The sequence below is a fragment of the Tremella mesenterica genome, assembly GCF_000271645.1.
Source record: "Tremella mesenterica DSM 1558 unplaced genomic scaffold TREMEscaffold_5, whole genome shotgun sequence".
In the NCBI taxonomy this organism is placed as follows: domain Eukaryota; kingdom Fungi; phylum Basidiomycota; class Tremellomycetes; order Tremellales; family Tremellaceae; genus Tremella; species Tremella mesenterica.
The window spans coordinates 640465-663669 of NW_006711229.1; the positions used below are offsets into that span (position 1 = coordinate 640465).

Here is a 23205-nt window from a genome sequence, read left to right on the forward strand (position 1 = left end):
TAACTACAAACATGGACTATCTACCACCATCAGTGGTGTCTTGGCTAGAGGGAAGAATAGTGGGTATCACTTATCAATCCGAACGAGCGATTTGTGCTAATGCAAGGACCCTCACGGCCAACGCCTGGTAGAAGTGACCTCACAAGTCTTCTTGACCGTTTTGACAGTTGGTAGCGTTTCCCAATAGTCCAAAGCAAGCTCACACTCAGGTCATCTCATTCGCCGCTTCTTGGTACTCTAGCTCGGTAGCTATAGCCGTGGAGACTTTCACTGGTGGATTATTGGTATTGCTCCTGGTCAGTCCCTCTCTTAGCGACTCTCAAGACTGATGAACAGGCCGTGGGGCCTCCTTGGCCTTACCTACATCGCAAACCTATCAAATACCTTCCTGCTCGCAAGGCTAAAATGACCTAATGTAGAAGATAGGAATCACAGAAACGAAAGTCAATAACGATCAATGCATGTATAATATCATGACCGTTCACCTATAGCCTTTACCACCTCGATGAAGTCAATTGGGCTGAAGGCTGATCCGGTACGATTTAGGACAAGCTGAACTCAACGAGGGAATTGTAAGCAGATGCTGACTGAAATGACTGATTCCAAAGTCGAAAACGAAAGGGGAGACGTTAGGAAAAGTGAGCAAATTCGTCGCCTCAACTCATGCATCTCTCATCACTCTCATCTCATCTTCGATCAAAACCTTGCTTCTTGTCTTGTGGCCAACCCGGCCCGGGTGCTTCGGAGCGCGAGTGGCTTAGAACTCCGAGTCGAGCTCGTAGTCCTCACGGACGAGGCAGGATTGAGCCTCCTCCTGGGCCTTCCACTTGGCACGCTCCTGAGACGTCAGCGAGGTGTTTGGCGTATGAAGAAGGGGTGGTGGTGGCTATTGCAGCTGGCGCTAGGGATGCGAATGATGGAGTGAGGATGAGTGAAGCATGTCAAGCGAGCATTACGGGGACTCCCGATACGTGATGAGAGAGAGGGGGAAAGAAAAGGACGGGGTGTGGGTGCCGGACGGGTGGTAGGTGTGGGATGACGGAGGAGAGGGAAACTCACGCGGTCGAGCCAGTTAAGACCTTTGGATTCAAACTCCTGTCATGGTCAGCGATCTGTCAGAAGATCAAGTGAGGCAGATGGTACTTGGGGTCTCACGGGGTGTGGACTGTGACGGACGTTTTCCTGGAGAGGGGTATGAACGCGGGGCGGGGAGTGTGAGAAAAGGACACCAGGACAACATCGAAGAGGCTAGGGAGGATGACAATGCAGGATGGAGCAGGTGTGAAGGGGTCAAAAAGCATAAGACGAGAAACTCACGCGGTCGACGATCGACGCGGCAAGGCCGGCGATGATCTCCTTGGCAAGACGGTGGTTGGCGGGTCTGCCCTCACGGGAGCACTTGTCTTCGTAGCTGGGTGTCAGCAGATGATCGGTTATTCAGGATGTATTGAAGGTCCAGCGTGGAGGTATGGTTGAGTGTATTGACGATTCTGAGGCATAACGGAAGGGTATCTGGAGGGCGAGAGTGAGAATAGACTCGGTTGGGTGTGGTCAAGGATGGGGTGAGATGCGTGATCTGGGAGAAGAAGAATTAGAAGAAACACTCACGCCCTGCAGGCCTCGAAGGCGGCACCGCCAGCAATGACTTCGTGAGAAAGCTTGGACTGGTGCTCCTCAACGGACTGAAGTCAGCGAAATGTTTCCTTTTCAAGTCGTGTGATGAAGTCATAATTTTTGCCGGGGAGTTGTCAGAAAAACGAGTCAAGTGGAGTTTCAGAAGACAGAAGAGAGGAGTGATCTTCTATCGAGTTGCAAAGTTGAAGTTCCGTCGAAGCTCAAGGATCAAGACATATGTGGAGTATTGTAGGTGTGAAAAGGAGTGAAACTTGAGGGATGAAGTTAAGGTAATAGAGACTCACGACCGACTGGACGATGTCGAATTGGTTGTGGAATTGCTCGTAAGAAGGCATCTTGTTTTCCTTGGTTTTTCTTGTTTTTGACTTTGACTTGTTGAATTCAGAAAGATCTAGTCGATGTGTTGTGAAGAAAAACAAAGTGGTCGAAGGGTCTTTTATACCTTTTTCCAGCTCCATTTCATCGGTGAAATCGGGAGATTCGTCTATATGAAAAGAGGACAAGGATGGTCATCCATGTGTGTCGAATGGAAATGAGGGTATAGGGAAAGGGGATTAAAAAGTTTTGTTTTCTAAAACCGACTTTCCGAAGGTCTCCAAGGCATGCTGCGGAACGTACGACATGGATCCAAGGAGTGGATATTGGGGTCAAGGGATTATTCAAAGTCATGAGATCTGGGCGTTAAAGAGTCTAGATTATATGAAATGGTATGTCATGTCGGTTATTGGAGATACCGAGAGGAAAGGGGGATGATTCCACGTTTATGTAGGTGATTATTTCGTCAGACCACAATACGATAAGAGGATTTTCGTCAGTGTTTTATGACTTGGTGGCTTGGCGGCTTAATACGGGGTGATCTCTCACCGAGGATTCAATACTCCACTAAGTTAACGGGTTCTGATAAGGTATGAGGGTGGTTGTTAATGTGTGATCAAACACTTACGTCGGTGGATCATGTCATTGAGGAGGGCCTCGAGGCTTGATGAATTATGGATTATGGAGTAGCGTGTAAGATGTAGTATGTGATAAGTGACAGGTAGCATGTAAGAGAGTAAAAGGATATGGAAAGTGGATATCAGAAGCTGAAGTGAGTCGTAAAGATAGCTTATCCAGATATTTGAGGGTGATCAGACAACGATGGCGTGGGAAGAAGCATAGAGGTGAAGTTTTACCCGAATGCCGATGTGAGGAAGTGAGCACGACATTGACGCCCTTACTTGGGAGGAAGACGAGATGGAAAGCTCATAGCCGTAGGAGGGTTATGATTGTTAGTGTAGAGACTCACTTGCCACTTGGAGGCAGAGATGAAAGTGGTGAGTACGAGGTTTCAATCGTCGATGGTATCAAGCAAGGTAAGGTAGTTAGGGATCGTAGGGAGCAAGTTGATGGAAGTGAAGCGGCGAACGCCGACTTTCTGCCTCAGTCCGCTCACCCATGTCGGCTGCAGGGCTGGCTGACTGGACCACTCAACTATGTAGTGTCCATGTCCCATCATCTCAGCGCCTCGACAATTGACAAGATGATATTAGTGGTATTCTAGCGGTTCTGAACTCTCCTTCACAAAAAACGGTTCAGATGGGGGTGTTCCACTGATGAGAGTGACACATTAATAGTTCATCAGGTTGAGATGCAAGAGTCGACCTACCGGTGAGTTTAATCCTTGATTGATTGGGTCTCTTTCTCGTCTCGTCAGAGACCACGGCTTCCTCTGTTGACCTCTTCCTCTGTCTTCTTTCCTATGTAGAGCTTCGAACATATGAGACGACCCCATCACTCCATCCCATATAATTACTGATAGTTTGAAACTACTGAGGTATCCTGGTGACTCAACTACGAACGGACATTGTATCACAAATACATCTCCTCACCCTGTTCTTATCCTTTCAAACCATTATACGACCCTCAACGGCTACCGATAGTCAAGTCGGCCGATGAGAATGTGATATGCTTTATCTCCAGTCGAAGAACATTGATGTCAACGTTCTGCCCTATCTTGAAGTATTTTTTACTTTTGCAATCACGAGTTTCCTTGAAATATAGCTTGCATCGCTTGGGTTACCCGATAGATTCACGGGCATCATCCTCGTAGGCATGGCATCATATACCCACTCATCTGATTTCTCCCGCTCTCAATTCAAACCTGCATACTTTGTGTTTGAGGGGCCTCGCTCATTTGTCAGTTACACTTCCATACTCCTCATACTTCTCCCTTGTCCCTCAAGCGTCCATGATTGATCCTGTTTCCTATTACCCTACCAGCCAGAGCTCCACGATCATACAAGATGGTCGGTCACTCATCGATGATCCACTCTTTGCCCGCCGATTCATTTTGGAGACCTGCCGTCTCTATCTCTCCTCCATTCATTCATGCATCCCCCATACCCCTGCTCGTCATACAAATTTGTCCCACATCCATAAGCTGCCGTAAACATTTTGAATGACCTCAGCTGATAGGTGGTCCTCGTAGACGGAAGGAAGTAGTTCAGTCAGATACCCTATTACTGTAGTACACCATGCTGATCGTCAGAGGGTCAGCGTCGATATGATTCCATCTCTATTAGTCTTCAACACTGAGGATCATTTGGGCCAGCGAGTCGAGATCACACAAAAGCACATTCCCGAGGTGAGCATGTAGAGAATCGACGCAAAAGTGAACCCAGAACCGGTTAATCCATCGACCTGATGACCCCAATATTTTGGAATTGCGCGAGGATGTAAGAAAGCCGGTGTTGAGGTTTGTCCTTCTCATGTCAGCTCGAAAGATCGCGGAGACTCGGAAAGGGGAAGGGAGATCTGGCAAGTACGGGCAGTTTGAATGTCTGAAGTGTGATCACAAGGAAGGACGGGTTGACCGACGAATGAATGTACGCACTATTCCTTCATTGTCAAGACACCGGGTGATTCACCGGATCACCTAGCTACTGAAGGCTGTAGACATCGCCTTGTATTCCGATCAGCTATTGTCTCCCCTGCTATTCCCCTGCCTTCATCTATCATTTTGCGTCCTTTAGTACTTCCAAGACAGGGACATGATTCACTTCGGCCCAACCCGTGAATCCGCAAGTCTATCGCTATGGCTGATGATGGGGATTGGGAAATGGTTGAGGCATCGCCCCTACGAGTATGAGCATTGACTGCCGATCCGTTGACATTGCCGAGTAGCGATGCAAGACTGATCGCCCTCTGATCCTCTGACCCGACAGGGACGATGATCCGTTGAAATTCAATTTGGCACGGTGACCGAGGACAAATGACAGACATTATGAGTGACAACACAAGTGATGTAAGTAATCAAGGACCGTACCATACTTTATACTACATGGAGTGCAGTAAGAGTGGTTAGTGTGAGGCTTGGACGCGACGATCAACAATTACTCTAGCGCGTTGTGAGTGGTTGTCATCCTTCATTGTATGTGCACTACTTCGGTAAGTAACAACAACCGGGTCGAAACCGTCTGACACAAAGGTAGAGAGCTAGGAGACGTCGTCACCTCCGATCGAAGGCGAATCCTTAAAGGAACTTCCCCTCTTAGATCCTCTGAAGCTTGAAGAAGAATGTAAAACTTTGATCCCGTGGGGCCATGCACCATGCCACCATGGCCGAATGACCGTTGGGGGGTTTAAAAGCGGGGTTACTTTGCGCTAAGGGACGGTCCGGATATCCGACGATCAGGGGAATTCCAGCCTCATCAAAATCTTTTCGCGTTTTCTGCCAAATACAGTTGCCGCTAGGAACCGAACTTCGCGCACGACACGAAATCTCTTCACGCACGACAAAATCACGTGACTAGCCGTTAGGCATGCCGCAGAATCAAGTTAGGCGTCTCAAACCACGTGGCTTCTTGTGCACAGATCGCCCTTCCACTTTTCTCATACTTTCAAGTAATATCAATTAACTTCATCACTTTCTGCAACTTACAGGAGATAAGCTATGATATTGAGACACTGACCATCGTTCTCAGGACCCTCGATAATCCCCATTGAATACCTTCCAGTCAGTATAGGCTCTGAGGCGGCCGGAAATTCATGGGGAGAAGGGGTGGAAGGGAGATCAGTTTATCTCGGTCAGTTCTTGACCTTTGAGCCTGAAACTTTTACTGACCAATAGAGGGGGACGATCTCTACATGTCCGTGTAAAAACCAGGATCTTTCTATGCATAGATCATGGAGTAGGTTAGCAACTCTGGCCACAGGACAATTGGGGAGGGGGGGAGGACGGAAGGGTGTCCCTGCGTGCGCCTAACGTCTCTGTGCTGCATGCCTAACGCTTTATCACGTGATTTTGTCGTGCGTGAAGAGATTTCGTGTCGTGCGCGAAGTTCGGTTCTGCCGCTAGCCGCATTCAGGAATTCAGGAGATTTCATCAGGAACAAGGGGTTTCATTGCGGGAAAAGAAAGTGTGAGTGAGGCATGCAACTCGGAACGGACACTGGGGTGGGTCTCCATTACCCCTTTTTTCTCACAGTTTTGGGACGGTTGAGGGTGTAATTACAGAGGTGGAGTCGAAAGGTATGCGGGAGTACTAAACGGGAAAGAAAACAAGGTGGGGGAGCGGGGGAGGGGGAAGGACGGAAGATTGTAAAGGGACTCGTACGTAACCATGTGATGTATAATCCGGCTAAGGGTAATAACCGTATGTCATTTTTGTCTCTTGTGACTTTTTTGCATGGTCCGCCCGTCCGTCCGCTTGCCGCTTGTCCGCCTGCAGCCAACAGTCAGTCCGGGTCTCCCCGGTTGTATTTGGGTTGGAGAGAGGAAAAAATGACGAGATGTATGTGTTATATTTCTCCCCCTTGACACATCCATCCCCACTGACAATCAATTCCTCTTACGCCCGTCTTCAAACTTATATAGTTGAAATACCTCCCCCCTCTCGCTTATAAGTTATCATTCTTATATATATATTCCTCAACTCTTCATCTATCAAGTCCTATTGATCTTTCAACGACCAACAACCAGTCAACAGTGAGTTTCCATCATCCACGACGTCTCTCAGTGGCGTCTAATCATCATCTTCAAAGGCTGATGGGGGTTAGTGCCGGGTGGAGCTGTTTTAATGGCGACGACCAACCCCGATAGGGTTGAAGCGCCAGTGACCGTCAAAGCATACCTTTTATGTTAGTTTTCACATTCCCACCCTTCGTCGTTGTCGTCGTCTAACTTCTCTAGGTGTCTTCGCCTCTTTCGGTGGTATCTTCTTCGGTTATGATTCCGGTTATATGAATGGTGTCCTGGGTATGAATTGTGAGTCTTTCCCACCCTTTCTTTCTTCGTTGAGACGCAGAATTGACGCCCTAGACTTTATCAATCTCATCACTGGGATCCCCATTCCCCCATCAGGTGCATCTCAAGCAGAATTAGACGCCTTCGTCCTTCCCGCCAGTAAAAAATCAGCCATCACCTCCGTACTTTCCGCTGGTACATTCTTCGGCGCTCTCATTGCCGGTGACTGCGCAGACTTCTTAGGAAGAAGGATCACCGTCGTCATTGGTTGTGGTATCTTCATCGTCGGTTGTATCCTTCAAACCGCATCTCATGGATTCGGTCTCTTGATTGCCGGTCGTCTCGTTTCCGGATTTGGCGTCGGTTTCATCTCGGCTATCATCATCCTTTACATGTCAGAGATCGCCCCTCGTAAAGTCAGAGGTGCCATCGTATCCGGATACCAATTCTGTATCACCATCGGTCTCCTCCTCGCTTCCTGCGTCTGTTACGCCACTCAGAACCGTACCGACACAGGATCTTACCGTATCCCTATCGCCATTCAGTTCCTCTGGGCGTGAGTTTCATTCTTCTTCGACATCGGTATTCGCTTACAGCAGTCTCATCCTTGGTGGAGGTCTCCTTCTCCTTCCCGAATCCCCCCGTTGGTACGTTAAACGTGGCCGTGTCGACGATGCATCTCGCGCCCTCTCCCGTATTCGAGGTCAACCCGAAGACTCCAACTACATCCAAGAAGAGCTCGCAGAAATCATCGCCAACCACGAATACGAAACTGAGCTCATCCCTTCCCACAGTTACTTCGCATCTTGGGCCGCCTGCTTCAGTGGTAGTCTCCGGAACCCTGGCTCCAATGTTCGTCGTACCATCCTCGGTGCTTCCTTGCAGATGTTCCAACAGTGGACAGGTATGTTCCTCTTTATATGTCACATCAATTCTGGCTGATTACGTAAGGTATCAATTTCATCTTCTACTTCGGCACAACTTTCTTCAAGTCCTTGGGAACTATTCACAACCCCTTCCTTATTTCCCTTATCACCACTCTTGTTAATGTCTGTTCGACCCCCATCTCTTTCTGGACCATCGAGCGATTTGGCCGTCGACCACTTCTTATCTATGGCGCCCTCGGTATGCTCATCTGCGAATTTATTTGCGCCATTGTTGGAGTTACGGACGGCGGCAACCAACAAGCTGTGAAGGGTCAAATCGCCTTGATCTGCATCTACATCTTCTTCTTCGCTTCAACCTGGGGACCTGGGGCTTGGGTCATCATCGGAGAGATCTTCCCTATCCCCATTCGATCTCGTGGCGTAGCCATTTCTACCGCGTCCAACTGGCTCTGGAACTGTATCATTACCGTCATCACCCCTTACATGGTTGGTACCGACGAAGCCAACCTCGGCTCTCGCGTGTTCTTCGTCTGGGGTTCGACATGTGTTCTCTGCCTTCTATTCGCATACTTTTGCATCTACGAATGTAAGGGTCTTACGCTTGAGCAAATCGACCTCATGATGGAAGAAGCCAGTCCTCGTCAATCAGCGTCCTGGAAACCTCATTCGACGTTTGCTGCCAACTCGGGACTGGCGAAGGATGGGAAATTGGCGCTTGAGCAACATGAGAAAACGGCAGGGGGTGAGAAGGCGCATTTGGCGGGTACCCACGCTTTGCATCAGGACGAAACTGTACCGAATCACGGTGGTGGATCCCCTGTTTGAGCGGGAAGAGGGAATAGGGATTTGTGTGCTTTTTTCTTCTTGGAACCGCCATGAGAAGGGCGTTTTAATGCGAGATGTGTAGCATCGGAAAGAAGTAATGTTATAAGTGCTTTGCAGTGGAATGACTAATCATACTGACGTCTGATATATCCGCCTCGCCAGTCTTACTATCCCATGCCATACTGACGGGTCACTGAACTCATCTCTGACTACATATCGAAAGGTACCCAAAGACGAAGAAGGAAAGGAAGGAAGTTGTTTGATGATGGCTTTCATGATGAATTCTATTCATAAGACTCATGACAATCGAAGATTTATCCCACAGATTCCCATTCTAATCCATCTCAAACATCCCATGAACCCCCTTCATGTCCTCATATCTTCCAACTAACCATTCAAGAAAAAATCAAACCAAAACGGCACTGACGAGACGCCCTTTCCTTCATCCCAAAACGTCCAAGCTTATCAAAGGAAATAATACTTCCCTTTGATACCTCCTTCAAAAACTCAACAATCCTCTTTCCTTTCTCCACCTCCAACAACAGACCTTTCATCTTTCCCCATAGGTCGGAAGTCGAAACGTCGCGATTTTCTCATCTACTACTTCTCTTCTCTTGTACTTGACTTTTGATTCTGGTACGTTCCATCATTCAAACCATCTCGAATCGACCTATCTATCTCTTCAATTCTCTTATTTCCCTCTCATCTTCACAAATAGAATTTAATTCCCATTGTTCAGTTGTTTCTTGGTGATTGTACGAGGTGAGTTTTTCCGTATTATTGAGAGATCTGGTCACCTTTCCTATTCGTCGGTTCTCTTTCTTCGATTGTGGTATGGTGTTTGAGTCGTAGTGAGGTCGAACCCTCCGTAGGGTATGGTATGACATGGGGAGGGTATGTAGTTTGAAACGGAGAGTGATATACATGGGTAGCAATAAGACATCCAGACGTTGATGTTGGTGGTTATGACGAATCGAAGATGAGAGATGAAGAAGGTATGACGAGGTTGGTAGATGGTAAAGATGATAAAGTAGATTGTTGGGCTTGATAGTGAAACAGTATCGATAACAAAACTAATCGTCAGATGTCATACCATCGTTACATCGTTCCTCCACCTTTGATCACCGCCGTTCATCCAGCACCCCCTACAAAGCCCAAACCAGTGGTGGACAAGGACAAGAAGGATGATAAAGATAAAGACAAGAAGGATGATAAAGATAACGATAAAGACAAGAAAGAAGTCAACGACAAAGATGCCAAAGACAAAGATGCCAAAGATGAGAAGAAGAAAGATGACAAGGATGTGAAAGATAACAAAGATGATAAAGATGAAAAACCAACAGATGACAAAGAAGAAGAACCAGAAGAAATCCCACCACCTCTAAAACTTGCAGGTCCAGCTCCACCACAACCAGTTCGTGCTAAATTGGATCTTGACCCTTCCCGTCCTTATCCTCCCATTCCTATAGACCCTCGTGGTGCTTATCATAAATACGCCAAAGGTGTACAAGCTGAAGTCATGTATATCGACGTCACCAAAGACGGCTGGTTGACAGAGCAATGGAAAGAGAGACCTGAAAGGGAAGCTTTGGCTTTGTTGACTGGTGAAGCGGAAAAACAAAGGCAGAGAGAGTTGAAAAAGTTGAAAGAAGAGAAATTGCAAGGTGAGAGGAAAGTACCGGATACGGCCGAGGGGATTTTGAGGGAGTTGTGGAATGATTTAGCTCAAGCGAGAAGTTATGAGGTGAGTTGATGATTCTTATCGTTCTTACCTTCTTCAGTTAGCGTTTTCCATCTCTCGATTTCTTTCTCCATCTCCAAGCTACCGTGCTCTGCGACCTGGATACTCGCTTTCATTGTTATATTTGTCCTCCCATAAGGCGTCAATCCATCTTCATGAGCGTTTCACTCAAGCATTATGACCCTTTGTACGCTCTGTAATGCGGAACGCCATCTCCTTTTTGCGAGGGTAGAGATAGATACGTCGAACACGCACGTCGAGATAGAAGAGTATAGAGGATGCAGGTGATGGGAGGAGAAAAGGAGATGCGATACTGACGGTTAGATTCCTATCGAAGAATTCTGGGCAAAGTACGATTTCTCTTCCCCCGAAGCTCAGAAACATCTTCGACCTTCTCCCAAAAGACCACCCCCAGAACCTGAAAACAAGGACAAGGAGGGTTCTGACAAAGAAGGGAAGGATAAGTCGAACGAAGACAACAAGGATCAGGAAGCGGACAAAGACAAGGTGGAAGATGAGGCAAAATCCAAAGAAAATGGCGATGTCAACAAATCGGAAGAACCGAAACCCACCGATGCCAAAGATGACTCGAAGAAAGAAGTCGAAGTGGTTGAGACTAAAGTAGAAGAAGATCCTGATGCTCCTTCCTGGACCAGGGAAGGATTTGAAGAAGTCCTTGCTACCGTCGGCATTCAATGTTCATATAACGCCCCGGTAAGTCGTCTCTTCCTCACACAGCACTAGATCGTGTCTTGGGGGGCGGGAAGCTGCGGGTTCGGAGAGCACTTGGTGAACAAAGTTGAAGAAGAGAAGAGGGGATGACTGAAGATTTGACAAGAGGGTAAAGGATCGACGCTGACTATCAGAAACCCCTCCCCAGGGACGTTTATGAACCTAACGCAGGCTATCTGATCCTCGCTCATGGTCATTTCCTCCTGAGAATGGAGAATCAACTTCAGTGGAAGGCTGAAGCGACGGCAAATAACTTTGAAATGCTAGTCACTTCAGCTCATGATCGTGTGTTTGGTGATATGGTCAAAGCTCAACAAGCAGAGGAGAGGAAGAAGAAGGAGAAAGAGTATCGGGAACGTAAAGAGCGTGAGAAGAAGGAGAAAGAGGCTAAAGAGGCAAAGGAAGGGAAGGAGGACAAAGATAGTAAAGAAAAGGATGATAAAGAGAACAAGGATGGCAAGGACAACAAGGAAGATAAGGAGAAAGAGGAAAAAGACAACAAGGATGCTAAAGATGCCAAGGAGAAAGATAAGAAAGAAGACAAGAAAGAGGAAGAAGACGTACCCATGTCTCCTCTGAGTAATGTCAAAGTTCTCGATGGTGAGCCGATCGAACGTCAGTCTGCACCCGACTTGGATCCCGATGTCGCCATCCTCGCCTTGCCTGTCAAAGATGAAAAAGCCAAGAATCTCGATGAGCAACACGACGCAGATGTCAGAGCCGTACCCCACAAAGTCAAAGAAGCGGAAGCTGAACCTGACAAGAAGGAAGCCGAAGACAAAGATGCCAAAGATGAAAACGCCAAGGACAAAGATGCGAAAGACAAAGATGCGAAAGACAAAGACGTCAAAGACAAAGATGGGAAAGACAAAGACCCAAAAGACAAGGACGACAAAAAGGCGGTCAAAAAAGATGATAAGAAACATGGAGGTCATGGTCATGGTCTTCCCAACTTACCCGGTTTGGGAAACTTCGACCCGGAACGTGATGCCGCCTTACTCGCCAAAATGCTCGCTGATCCAGCTGCAGCAGGTATGGGTATGAGTGAACTTAAAGCCGCTTTCAAAGCTCTTGAAATGGCCGCAGACGCGGGTATCGTACCTCATCTCCCACCCATGCCAGGGATGTCTGTCCCGTTTGGAGATAAGAAAGATGCGAGTGGTAATCTCACCCCGTTGATCTGGACTTGGAAGGAACGATGCGAGAAGTGGAGGTGGGGTAATTATGTTGCCGGCGTACACGATGTCGCACCGGGAGGATGGGAGGAGAGGGATTGGAGGGTTTTCGCTGATGATAGAGGTTGTGAACAGTATGATGAGGAAGAGGAAGCGTGTGAGGTCTTTGAGGTGGACATACATGATTGGTCTTGTTAGTTTTGTGAGGGACGTCATTCCGCTCGTCGCTCGTTGCCTTCGAGTTGAGAGACGTTTTGTGGTGGATGATGTTCAAAATTATTGGTTGGGTGTGAGGAAGAGTGGAGAGAGGACTATCAGTACCCTGTAAATAGCATTTAGCATTGCACAACCCATGTCCCAACTCATGCACCTGTGTAGCTCTTGCAGATATTCTGGGAGACGAACCCCTACTTGGACTGAACTTGCCCTTTTGCACAACCGGCAAAGTCTCAGACTTACCACCTTCTAGGCTGAGCCTCAAGAACGTTACGTAGCACGAAGTGTCCTGCAGTTTCAAGAGTAGTAGGTGAGTTACCGATTTTTGAGATTTCCCTGGTTCCACCTGGCGATCAACGAGTTGACAGTCTGTTGTTTCTCCGGAGAACTATTCCCCTCATCCGCCTTTGTCGCCGAAAGAGGGGAAGGTGTTTTTCTCATTTCAATCTCGACCTTGACACCCTTGTTCTCCTGTCCCATATCAGATTTGAGGTGTAGGTCCAAAGTCGCGGGTTTGGGTTTGGTCACTGGGAAGGCTCGACCAGAACTTGATCGTGAGAAAGCATCGGCAGTGGGACCTGGACCGTATTTCTTGACTTGGCTCGGGACTAACATAGGTTTCGGTGCGGGATTAGGAGGTGATGATGGGGTTAATGCGGTGGGGGAGAGAGGCTTGGAAAGGGAGTGTTCGTTACCACTACCATTCCGCAAAGATGGAGGTTTGGAGGCCAAACTAGGTTTTCTAGTCACACCGTTCGAAGATTTAGGAACGAGGGATTCGTATCGTGAGACTATATCCGTAATCGAGCCTTTACGGATATGTGAAGGTCGACCCGTTCCGGAACTGCTAGCGGTCTCAGGGTTGGGGACGAGAATTGGCGATGGTAGGGCTAGGTTGGGTGAATCCAAGCTGATTACGCCCGAAGGTAGGAACATGGATTGTGGGCGATTTCTTTCTCCAGAAACTGCTCTTCCTATTGCCGCCCTGTCACGAGCAAAGGGAGCATTACCAGGATTAGGTGGCAAAGAGGTCAAATTTGTATTCGCAGATAGGGGAGGTTGTTGCGTTGTCTGTGTTGATATTGTCTGAAGATTCGCCATTCGTTCTTGTATACTAGGTGATGCGGATAAAGATTGTTGCTTTGTTTGATTTTTATGGTTTCGTGAAGCTTCTTCCGGACCTTGTTCATCGTCACTTGAATCGACAGGCGTGGGTACCCTCGATGGTTTCGAGGGTTGACGTTGGTTTTGGCGGTGAGAAAGAGAATGACTCCGACGCATATCTTCCAAAGGAGACCACTGCTCATCATTGAAATTCGAGCTGGGTTTGCCAGAATCCATATTTGGCAAGAGGGGTCGAGAGTGTCCTGTGAGAGGAGGCGACTTTGCGGCGGCTGGAGAAGGAGGAAAGTTGATACTGGTGGATGGAGAGGACGACAGAGTGGGTTTCATGGGAGGTACTTGAAGTTCATTCGAATCTTGGTCACACATGAAATCTGGCGTTGATAGTCGAGGTGAGACTTCGGCTTTAAGCGAGGGCGACTTGTCGTAGACTGCCTTTCTTTGCTCAGTAGACTCTGCTTGATCTCGGACGGGTGACGAGGACCTGAGGGGCCTTGCAAGCGTATTCTTAAACATTGTACCTGTGACGTTGGTCGATCGAGGTAATGCGGCATGCTGGACGGTCCCTGGGGCCTGAGAGGACTTAAGATCCCCACCTGTGAGATTGCCCATGAGCGAAGGTTTGGATATCAAGGGAGGTTTAGGTAGAGATGACATTGCTGGAGTGAGAAGGTTCGTACTTGTCGAGGATGGTCGAGACACGGGCGGGCGGGAAGGTTCACCTGCAAGAGCCAAAACTTCAATTGAAGGGAAACGCGATTCGAAGCTTGAGTCACCGTCGGGTTTGCGTGCCGGAGACGTCTTTGGTTCGATACGTGACAAAGTGGTGTTGGACCTGCTAAGACCAGGCATCGATGTAGGCTGAGATACCTTCCTTACTTCGTTGCCTTGAGTCTGTCCCTTCACACCGGAGAAAGTATCCCCAAAAGTCGAGGACGATCGTCGAAGATGCGTGTTTGATGGTTGACGTGACGCGACGCCTGGCCGGGGTTGCGGAGCGCTGAACGAGTCTCCAAATCCTGACTGTCCGGAAGAATTACTTCTCCCCACATTTGCCAGAGAGGGCATGCCAAAAGCGTCCACTGGTGACGGTGGGTTCATAGCCCCTGGGCGCTCGCCTGTGACCTGCGGTCTCGGGGGTGCCATTGGACGTGATGGCAGCGACTTGAGCAGAGTGTTGGGTTGCGATTGAGAAGCCGAGATTGAAAAAGTGGGAGCGGATTCTCGAGTCGGTCTACCACGACGTTGTGGCTGGACGGAAGATGCTAGTGAAGGTTGCATGACGGGTGTGCGATCGATGGAAGAAGCCGGGGACGTGAAGTCGAGGAGATTAGGATTGGATTGATGTCGTTGGCTCGGCGCAGGTCTCGGTTGAGACGAGGATAGTGAACGAGATGGAGTGGGCTGGGGATGTGAGCTCAAATGAATCATCGTCGAAAAATCACTGACGTAGTCAATCTCGGGCTTTGAACCAATCATTTCGTGTGCAGTTTTCAATATCTCAAACACAGTCGGACGTCTGCTCGGCTGTTCCACGAGCATTGAAGCTCAACATCAGCTCCGTCACCATAGGGGAGCCAGCTCACCTATCAGATGTTGAAGTCGAGGCGAGTATACAGGGTATTGTGGGAACGTATATCTGGCATTGACAATGGCCAAAGTACCGTGTTCTTCAAAAGGGGTGGTGTAATAACACAACTTGTACAGAAGCACGCCGAGGGCCCACACATCTAGCAATCAGCTTTGAGTCGCTACAGCAAGACTTCATGCTCACCACTTGGTAATCCAACTGGAAGACCTAGGAGAGGCTCCACCATTTCAGGACTGCGATATTGCAGTGTCGTATGCTTATTGAGATCCAAAACCAGAGCATCTGCCTGGGTTTTGTTCGTTGGAGGTTGATTGGCAGGAAAGGTGGTTGAGCCGAAATCACACAGTTTAAACATGAGTCCCATGGGGCGTTGAGGACTTGGACCAGAGGAAGAGTTGACAGAGAGAACATTTTCAATCTGTCGAGTCAGTCGGTCTACTGTCTAGTATACGATGACGTACTTTGAGATCCCTATGAAGGAGTGGTTGAGGAAGTGAATGCATAGCGGCGACAGCCTGTTATATCAGCTGGATTTGACTGCGGAAAGACGAGACACTCACTTCACAAACATCGGTGAAGATGTTGAGAATTTCGACTTCTTTCAGTCGATCTCGCAAACGTTTGTTCAGAAGATCTATGATTCCACCACCTGTAACTTAGTTGATTTTGAGACGCATTTGTAGCTACTGACCGGAACAGTATTCCATCAAGATGAAAACCTCGTGGGTGCCGTTGGACAAACGATTATGAGCTGATGCGAGATATTGAGTCAGGTGTGGGTTTGGCGGTAAATATTTCTGACATTTAGTCACAATCTCTTGCTTGATATTTTTGAACCCACCATGACCTGAATTTCCTTTTTCACATCCAACCACACTGCTTCGTCCTCAAAAGCGATTCTCTTCAAACAATGTTGAGTGTATCCTTTCTCGCCCCATCTACCCCTTTTCTCAATCTGAGTCGGAGGATAGATAGGTTTTTCCGATGTTGTCAAATAAACATGAGCATAACCACCTTCAGAGAGATACCTCTCCACGCGAACTTGGTAGTCGCCTATTTGTACCATTTGGCCTGGTGCCAACGTACCTTTGTGTCTTTGCGGTTGAACGCCGGCAGAAGTAGGTGGGACATTGTATCTCGCATTAGCTGTTCGAGAGTAATGCTGGTATTGGGTAGGAGGGTGAGGTTGTTGAGGTGCATGATGTCTGCTAGAATGGGCGGAAGCACCAGAGGGCATGGGTGAGAAGGCCGTCTGAGGGGGTACGGGTGGTGGAGGAAAAGAGGCAGTTGTGTATGGTTGTTTGACCTGTACAGGTATCATATGAGTACGGTAAGGACCAGAAGAGGATCCCGTGGGAGGAGGGAAAGTGGAAGAGGAAGAAGAAGGTGGATATTGAGATTGATACATGTTGAGATTGGGGGTTGAGGAGGGTGATCCGAGCGTGACCTCTGTGATATAGCCAGCCCTCTGAAGGTCGTACAGGTTCACTTATCGTGGTTGTCGGTATGACAGATACTCCTGTTTCTACCCGGTACTTGATGAATGCCAGTGTTGACCGAGTGCTGTATATGATGTGTCGGCAAGGGGTGTTGAGATACAAGTTGTATTGTGGATAGAGTTGTGGTTGTAGCCTCGATGGGTGAGAGGAGCCCAATTTGCTTCCGTCCATTCACCCACTACTGCTACTACTAGGGGCTATGTATGTATCTCGATAGTATCTATGTTTCCACATTAACACCAACATCTCTTCTCTTCTCTTCGTCTGCACCTACATGTCTCTACTTTCATTTTCAACACTCATTTCTCCAGCGTGTCAACAAGAGATATGGGCCAATATACCTCCCGAGTGGCCACGGCCGACTTGCTCGGGTACGCCAGCATTTCTTGTTGGTTATGCGCCCAACTCCCTCAGGTGATAAAGAACGCTCGTCTAAAGTCTTCTGACGGTTTATCTCTACCTTTCCTCTGTAGCTGGTTATTCGGTATGTCCTTCGTACCTTGCTCCTTGGACATATACTCACTATCAGGGGACATGACCAATCTCATAGGTTGTATCTTGACTGATCAATTACCATTCCAAGTAAGTATCTATATTGTATACTTCTCAATCACCTCCTCCTTTACCCTTCATCCCAAGCGTTCAACTCATTCGTTAACATGTATGGGTTCTAGTAAGATATATGGAATCTATAAGATATATGACTCATATCCAGACATATCTCGCTACTTATTTCTGCATCGTCGACTTTACCCTTCTCGGTCAATTCTATTATTATCAACATATCCTTCGACCCTCTCTTCCTTCACATGAAACCCCAATAACATACTCTCCTAGGCAATCCCTCATTCTTCCTCCTTCCATACCTCCTTCCTCTAGACATAGATCAACATCCAACGCCGCCATTACTCATTCACCTAACCGTAAGCGACCAAGACCATTACGTTCACATCAGTCGTACATCTCCGGCTCATTCGGACCCGAGATAACGACTTCGACTACCATGACCGATTCTTATCAAGCGATATACGAAGCCGCTTTAGATGTAGCACGAGTTGCAGAAAGAGCAGAAGCTAGAAGAAGTCATTCTCGTCATGGTCATGGAGATAGAATGATGGAAAGTTTTTATTCTGAAATGTCTGCTCAAAGTACAAGTACTTCCGCTAGTGGGGATAGAAGAATAATGTCTTTATCCACTAGTGCTTTGTTAGATAATAGAGGGAGAACGTTAAGAAGAGATAGAGTTGAAGTTCCTACTCCTCCACCTGAAGAGATCGAGGGTATTGATGGTTTACCTAATGAAGGTGGTCAAGGTGTTCAAATGAGGAGAAGAAGTGCTAGTAGAAGTTTAAGTTTGGTAAGGGGACAAAGTAGTAGAGGAAAAGGTAAAAGAGCTGCTGGAATTGCTTTTATGAGTTTTGGATTGATTTTAGGATGGAGTAAATTTTCTACGAATCCACTTTCTTCTTCTTATTCAGGTGTGGTACTCTCACATCGACAACAATTGAAATCGACAGTGAACATTCCTTCAATCAGATATTCCAAATTTGCCAATCCACGGTTACCTTTACACAATACCGAAACGTCTATACTTTCTGACGACACGAATGTTCCTCAATCACAACCCTTTGACACCGAAACGAAGTTGATACCCGACGACACGGTTATACAACCTCAACCAAATACAGACGTACCGCCTTCAACCGAACGTGTCATTGGGAGGATATCAGCTTGGACATGTACTACCTTATATCTAGCTTCTCGTTTACCTCAAATATGGATGAATGTGAGTTTCGACTCTATATCACAACTTGAAATCTCAATTTTGCAAATGACAATATGCTGATATTCAGTTCACACGAAAATCTATAGAAGGTTTATCAATCTTACTCTTCCTCTTCGCATTCTTAGGTAACACAACATACGTATTATCGATCCTCTTAAACCCTCTCTCATCATCATCTTCATATCTACTCGAAGCTTTGCCTTATCTATTAGGATCAGGTGGGACATTAATGTTTGACTTGACCATCATGTGTCAAGCGGTCTTATATGGATCTTCTCGACCCGTCTCAACTACAGGAAAAAGAAGTAAGATGAGGAGAAAGTTGAGATATTTGGAAGATGGACCTGGACCTGGACCTTTGGAAAGATCAAGTGTTGTGTCTGCGGGGACGGAAAGACAACCTCTTTTATCTACTGGCAAGGATAAACAGGTTTTTACATATTCGGGGACAGAGAGACAATCTTTGTATTCAAATTCTGGGAAATTGAAAGAGAGAAGTCTTAGTCCGGATGTTAGACGTTCCGTCAGACTTGCAGAGGGAACGACGACGACGATGGATATGGGAAGAGGGAATACATCAATTTCATCAGGTCAAGGATGATTTTATACGAGTATACTTGTGTATTCTGTACGATGACATGATATACATCAATGCAAATACATTTATATAGAATCTTTGACGTATTAGTGTACGATTTGATTAGATTACTCGTAGACCCACATATGAAATATTATTGAGTTGAGAAAGAGACAAAGAGACAAACTGGGAGATGGAAAATGGGAAAATAACATAAACAAGTGCATTCGTGAAAAAGCTACAAACCGTCATTGTGGAAACTACAATTGGATATCTTGATTGAACGAAGGGTGCGAAGGATGCGAAGGGACGAGGGGGAGGGGGTTAAAAATCGTCGTAATGACAGTGAAGGAGGGTGTTTGGATAGTATCGTGTATTGTTTGATATACTTGATAAGACTGTTTGGTAATTATCGTTTACTCCATTGGTGAGAATCATCATAAAGCAGATGATCTAGTGGTTGATTGACTGATTGACTGATTGGATTTTATCTTTATCAATCTTAAACGTCTTGTTGGTTATATTTCGAATTTAAACGTCTTGTATATTCACGTCTTCATTTCGTCTCATTTCGTTTACAAACCAGGCCAAACGGAAAAAACCATTCAAATAGTCTTAGGTAAAGAATTGGCGTCCAATAAACATTTCCTAATAGTTTCACCCAAACTTACTAAACAATCACCACAATGACCACCTCTTAAATCAACCGTCAATAATTCCAACAATTCACTTTCGACCTTTAAACCTTCTTTAACGTTTTCTCTATGTTTTTGCCATAAATGTTCCATCATTCCTCTTCTAACACAAGTATCAGAATGTTCATCTTTTTCAACTTGTCTTTCTAAAATCCTTTTCAATCCATTCAATCTTTCTTCTCTTAAATTTAACAATTTCTCTGCACCTAACCTTCCCATTAAAGCTCTAGATTCTTGTGTCCATTCATTAGGTTGAACAATCATAGCTGTTGTTGAAGATAATTTTGCTAAATCTGTAAATTTGAAAAAACATGCTAAAGCGTATACTTCAACAGGAGAATTTTGTATGAATTCTCCTAATTTATCACGAGAAGAAGAAAGTGCTTTAGAAGATTGATATCCCATGGCGGCACGTACGACTTTACTTGTTAGATCTAAAGAAGATAATTGATTAGGTGCGAATGTTCCCGTTGGATAAATGAGGGAAAGGAAAGCTTCTAAGACTGAAGCTGTTTCGGGGACTACCCAAGTGTATGGGGAAGTAGTTGGTGTTGGTGCATTCACGTCTTTAGGTGGGAGAGGAGGAGGAGGGGGAAGAGGGAGGTCAGAGAATGCTGGAGGAGGACTTTCAGAACGATTAGGAGGAGGAGGAGGGGAATGACGAAGATTAGAAAGGATTTTAGGTAAACATAATAGGTTTAATGGGGAGGAAGTGATAGCTGGTGGAGGAGCTGTAACGGTGGTTTGAGAAACATGATAGGGTTCAAGATTATGAGGTTGAGATTGTACACGCCAAAGAGGGACGAAACCGTAGCTAGCTATTAGCGTGTGTCTAAAAGGTCCAGACATGTCAATCTTCCGCATCTCTGCCTAATGTGCAGGTGGGAGGAGAGGGGCTTCTAATATGTACAAGAACCCTGTAATCGTATTATTGATGGAATGTGATTGGGGTGAACGTATGTCAGCGTGGGTAGACCGGACCAGATCAGGGGCAGGTGAAAGTTTCATGTAAAACAGGGAGATGAAGTGGATGTAGTTTCAAAGAGATCCCACACTCACTAAATATGGAAAAAGACAGTCTCACTCTCAAGCACTTTCTTATGTACCAAAAACCTCTTCCCATCACAAGTCTCCAGCTCTACTTCACCCAACTTGTTGTTGAGAAGAGGAGCTACATGAAATGCAGTGTCACGATATGGCAATGCCGTATAGGCTGGTGCGGGTGATGCTGGTAGAGGTGGAGGGGAAGAAAGTGGGTCAAATATGTTTGAAAGTGATTTATCTGGTGACATGTTGTCGAGTCCTTGACTGTGCTATGCTAAAGCAGTATACGTTGGCGAGTTGAAGTTAAGACAGTCTATGATAGATTCAAAGTCTGTGGGTGGCAAACGTCTGTTCTACTCAGCGAAGTCTTCTTGCTGTGTAGGTTGTCCCACATTCCAATTCCTGTGCAATGTTCTCCGGCGAGAACACCGCACCGAGGATGGCGGAAGTGTGAGAGAAGGTCGCTTGAGGGTGTCAAACGAGTAGGAATACAAGTTTTGAGGTAGGGGAAGAAGAGAACTCACCTTCTGGAATACGAATTCGTCGCTGAAAGATACCAAGTATTGAACGTTGGGAGTAACGAATAAGCGCTGGGTTTCGTACGAGAAAGAACGAAGGCTACGGGGAGAAAAGTGACGAGTTGAAAAGACTGAACGGGGAAGAGTTCCCTCTGACGTGGTTGTAAAGAACTATGCAAAATGCGGAGAAGACAAACAAAGCATCACTTCTCCCCCTTCTTCTCTCTTCACCATTTCGTCTCACAAGTTGCAAGGAGCGTCCTCTTGTTGTCAAACAACCTTTGACAATTTACCCATTCATGACCATCTTCCCTTTCACTTGCTTCTCCCAACTCCCCACCCCCGGCGGAGGAGAGGACACAGTGACGTTTTGTGCTGTATAAGGGAGACAAAGGGTAAGAAAGGCAGTGGAAAGTGAGACTTGAAAAGGACAAAGAAGGACATTGGGAAAGGAAGTTTGTTTGGTAAATATGGCGTTTTTGGAGCTTTGTCATGACGGCGTAGGTCGTGGACAAAGGATGGGTGGGGGGAAGGTTGAGAAGGAAAGATCGTCATTGCTGGGAGGGATGAAGGGAGGGTTGATTTGACTGATTAGTGAGTGATAGATAAGCTACGTGAGGGTGATCAGCTATCATTTTCCTATCAGTAAATGAGAGTCAAAGTGATTATGGTGGATCAAAGGGGCTAGAAAGATTGACACATGAAAGGAAAGCACCACCGGGGCAATGACATGAGTTATTACAGGTAAATCACCGCATTAATCCAGCGCAATAACGAATGGAAGCCCCAATCTAGACAAACAAAGATATAAACGGATGACGGAAGGTCACAAGGGAGAGTGATAGTAGTGTAGTACAGAACGAAAGGTATGGTTAAAAGTACACATTATTCGATCTTCTTGGGTCGAGCCTTGCGGTCTGCGTCTTCGCGCGTCATTCGTGTACCGAGAAGCACATCGAAGTGAATGCTACACGTCAGCGTCATGCATGGCTATGACAACAGACGGAGAACGTGAATACACCTTTGCTCGCTAGCGGTCCAGAAGAAGTCAAGCTTCCCATCTTGCTGAGAAATGAAGGGACGATGGCAGAGGGATCCACTTAGAGGGTTAAATGAAAACTCACAAGAAGGGCTGACTGTAATTTGACTTGATGCCATATCCCTGATGATGAATATCATGGTAATCGGCATTGTTGGCAAAGATCATTTGCAACGGATCCCACCACAATCTGTAACCGCTATGATCGTCGACAGTCTTCAGCGTGCTGAAAGTGAACAGCAAGATGTCTTGTCTCGCAGACAGGCCGAGGAGGGAATGAGCGATAGCCGCTGAGAGCGTGTCGAAGAGAACTCCTTCGAGGGGATGGTTGTACAGCGCACCGAAGGCGTAAGGGCAGTAAAGACGATGATGGACTGAGTGAATATGTCGGTAGAGAAAGTGATAAGTGTGGAAGAGTCGGTGCATGAAGTATTGATAGGTGTCGATGACGACGCTGAAAGTCAGAACACGTTATGAAATACAAGGCTTCCCGAAGATGATGGAGGGGGGTCTTGGATAAAGACGTATTGCATGGGGGAGGGGATGTGACAAACGAAAGCAACAGGAGACTCACAATCCCAAGAAGATCTGAGCGGATGGTATACCCCACCAATACACCCATCTAACCAAAGCTTCTCCATGATCCTCCAATATTTTCCCTCCCGTTCTTTTCCCCAATAACACCAAAACAGATGTCGCGACTTTCGGTGCCAATCCCGTCATATCACCTAGATGATCTCTATAAAACTCTCTCTTCAACACCGTCGCTTCATCTTCCAACCATACTAAACCAAGTAAGGTCTGTAAGACATGTTGAACAAAGACCGCACGGATCACCTCCTTGACAGTAGCTTTGTTCCTTGCTAACATCTCTACAGGCACCGTCAAGTCCGGCTCCCC

At 46.7% G+C, this 23205-nt stretch overlaps 6 protein-coding genes across 6 annotated transcripts; 2 read left to right on the forward strand and 4 right to left on the reverse strand.

Annotated features, from left to right (window-relative positions):
• Positions 1-757: 757 nt before the first annotated feature.
• TREMEDRAFT_62272 (uncharacterized protein) lies at positions 758-1970 on the reverse strand (the record flags this gene model as incomplete). Its single annotated transcript, XM_007004588.1, has 5 exons — positions 758-838; positions 1060-1095; positions 1318-1411; positions 1609-1682; positions 1920-1970. 5 exons carry the CDS (start codon positions 1968-1970, stop codon positions 758-760), a joined length of 336 nt encoding a protein of 111 aa, XP_007004650.1.
• Positions 1971-6446: 4476 nt separating this feature from the next.
• On the forward strand, positions 6447-8690 carry TREMEDRAFT_56909 (uncharacterized protein). The gene is made up of 6 exons (XM_007004488.1): positions 6447-6600; positions 6672-6752; positions 6805-6879; positions 6934-7414; positions 7458-7762; positions 7810-8690. Coding segments are annotated over exons 1-6 (1704 nt in total). The 5' UTR covers positions 6447-6599; the 3' UTR covers positions 8571-8690.
• Positions 8691-13740: 5050 nt separating this feature from the next.
• TREMEDRAFT_73843 (uncharacterized protein) lies at positions 13741-16726 on the reverse strand (the record flags this gene model as incomplete). The annotated part of the gene is made up of 9 exons (XM_007004762.1): positions 15989-16726; positions 15839-15944; positions 15708-15796; positions 15609-15662; positions 15331-15565; positions 15143-15286; positions 15006-15103; positions 13924-14960; positions 13741-13894 (listed from the first exon to the last, which is right to left on the reverse strand). The coding sequence occupies exons 1-9, from the start codon at positions 16553-16555 to the stop codon at positions 13741-13743; spliced, it is 2484 nt and encodes an 827-aa protein (XP_007004824.1). The 5' UTR covers positions 16556-16726.
• Positions 16727-16947: 221 nt separating this feature from the next.
• TREMEDRAFT_73844 (uncharacterized protein) lies at positions 16948-19033 on the forward strand (the record flags this gene model as incomplete). The annotated part of the gene is made up of 4 exons (XM_007004763.1): positions 16948-17130; positions 17176-17228; positions 17362-18432; positions 18500-19033. Exons 1-4 carry the CDS (start codon positions 16974-16976, stop codon positions 19031-19033), a joined length of 1815 nt encoding a protein of 604 aa, XP_007004825.1. The 5' UTR covers positions 16948-16973.
• Positions 19034-19614: 581 nt separating this feature from the next.
• On the reverse strand, positions 19615-20996 carry TREMEDRAFT_62277 (uncharacterized protein; the record flags this gene model as incomplete). The annotated part of the gene is made up of 2 exons (XM_007004589.1): positions 19615-20518; positions 20764-20996. 2 exons carry the CDS (start codon positions 20994-20996, stop codon positions 19615-19617), a joined length of 1137 nt encoding a protein of 378 aa, XP_007004651.1.
• A 965-nt stretch (positions 20997-21961) lies between these two features.
• TREMEDRAFT_39015 (uncharacterized protein) lies at positions 21962-23178 on the reverse strand (the record flags this gene model as incomplete). The annotated part of the gene is made up of 3 exons (XM_007004430.1): positions 21962-22233; positions 22391-22759; positions 22880-23178. The coding sequence occupies 3 exons, from the start codon at positions 23173-23175 to the stop codon at positions 22152-22154; spliced, it is 747 nt and encodes a 248-aa protein (XP_007004492.1). The 3' UTR covers positions 21962-22151.
• Positions 23179-23205: the final 27 nt, after the last annotated feature.

What these genes read in the sequence shown, in the direction of transcription:
- TREMEDRAFT_56909 (XM_007004488.1), top strand. An exon ending in GCCATTCAGTTCCTCTGGGC is followed by an intron (nt 7,415 to 7,457) that starts GTGAGTTTCATT and finishes CGCTTACAGCAG; the next exon opens with TCTCATCCTTGGTGGAGGTC. An exon ending in GATGTTCCAACAGTGGACAG is followed by an intron (nt 7,763 to 7,809) that starts GTATGTTCCTCT and finishes TGATTACGTAAG; the next exon opens with GTATCAATTTCATCTTCTAC.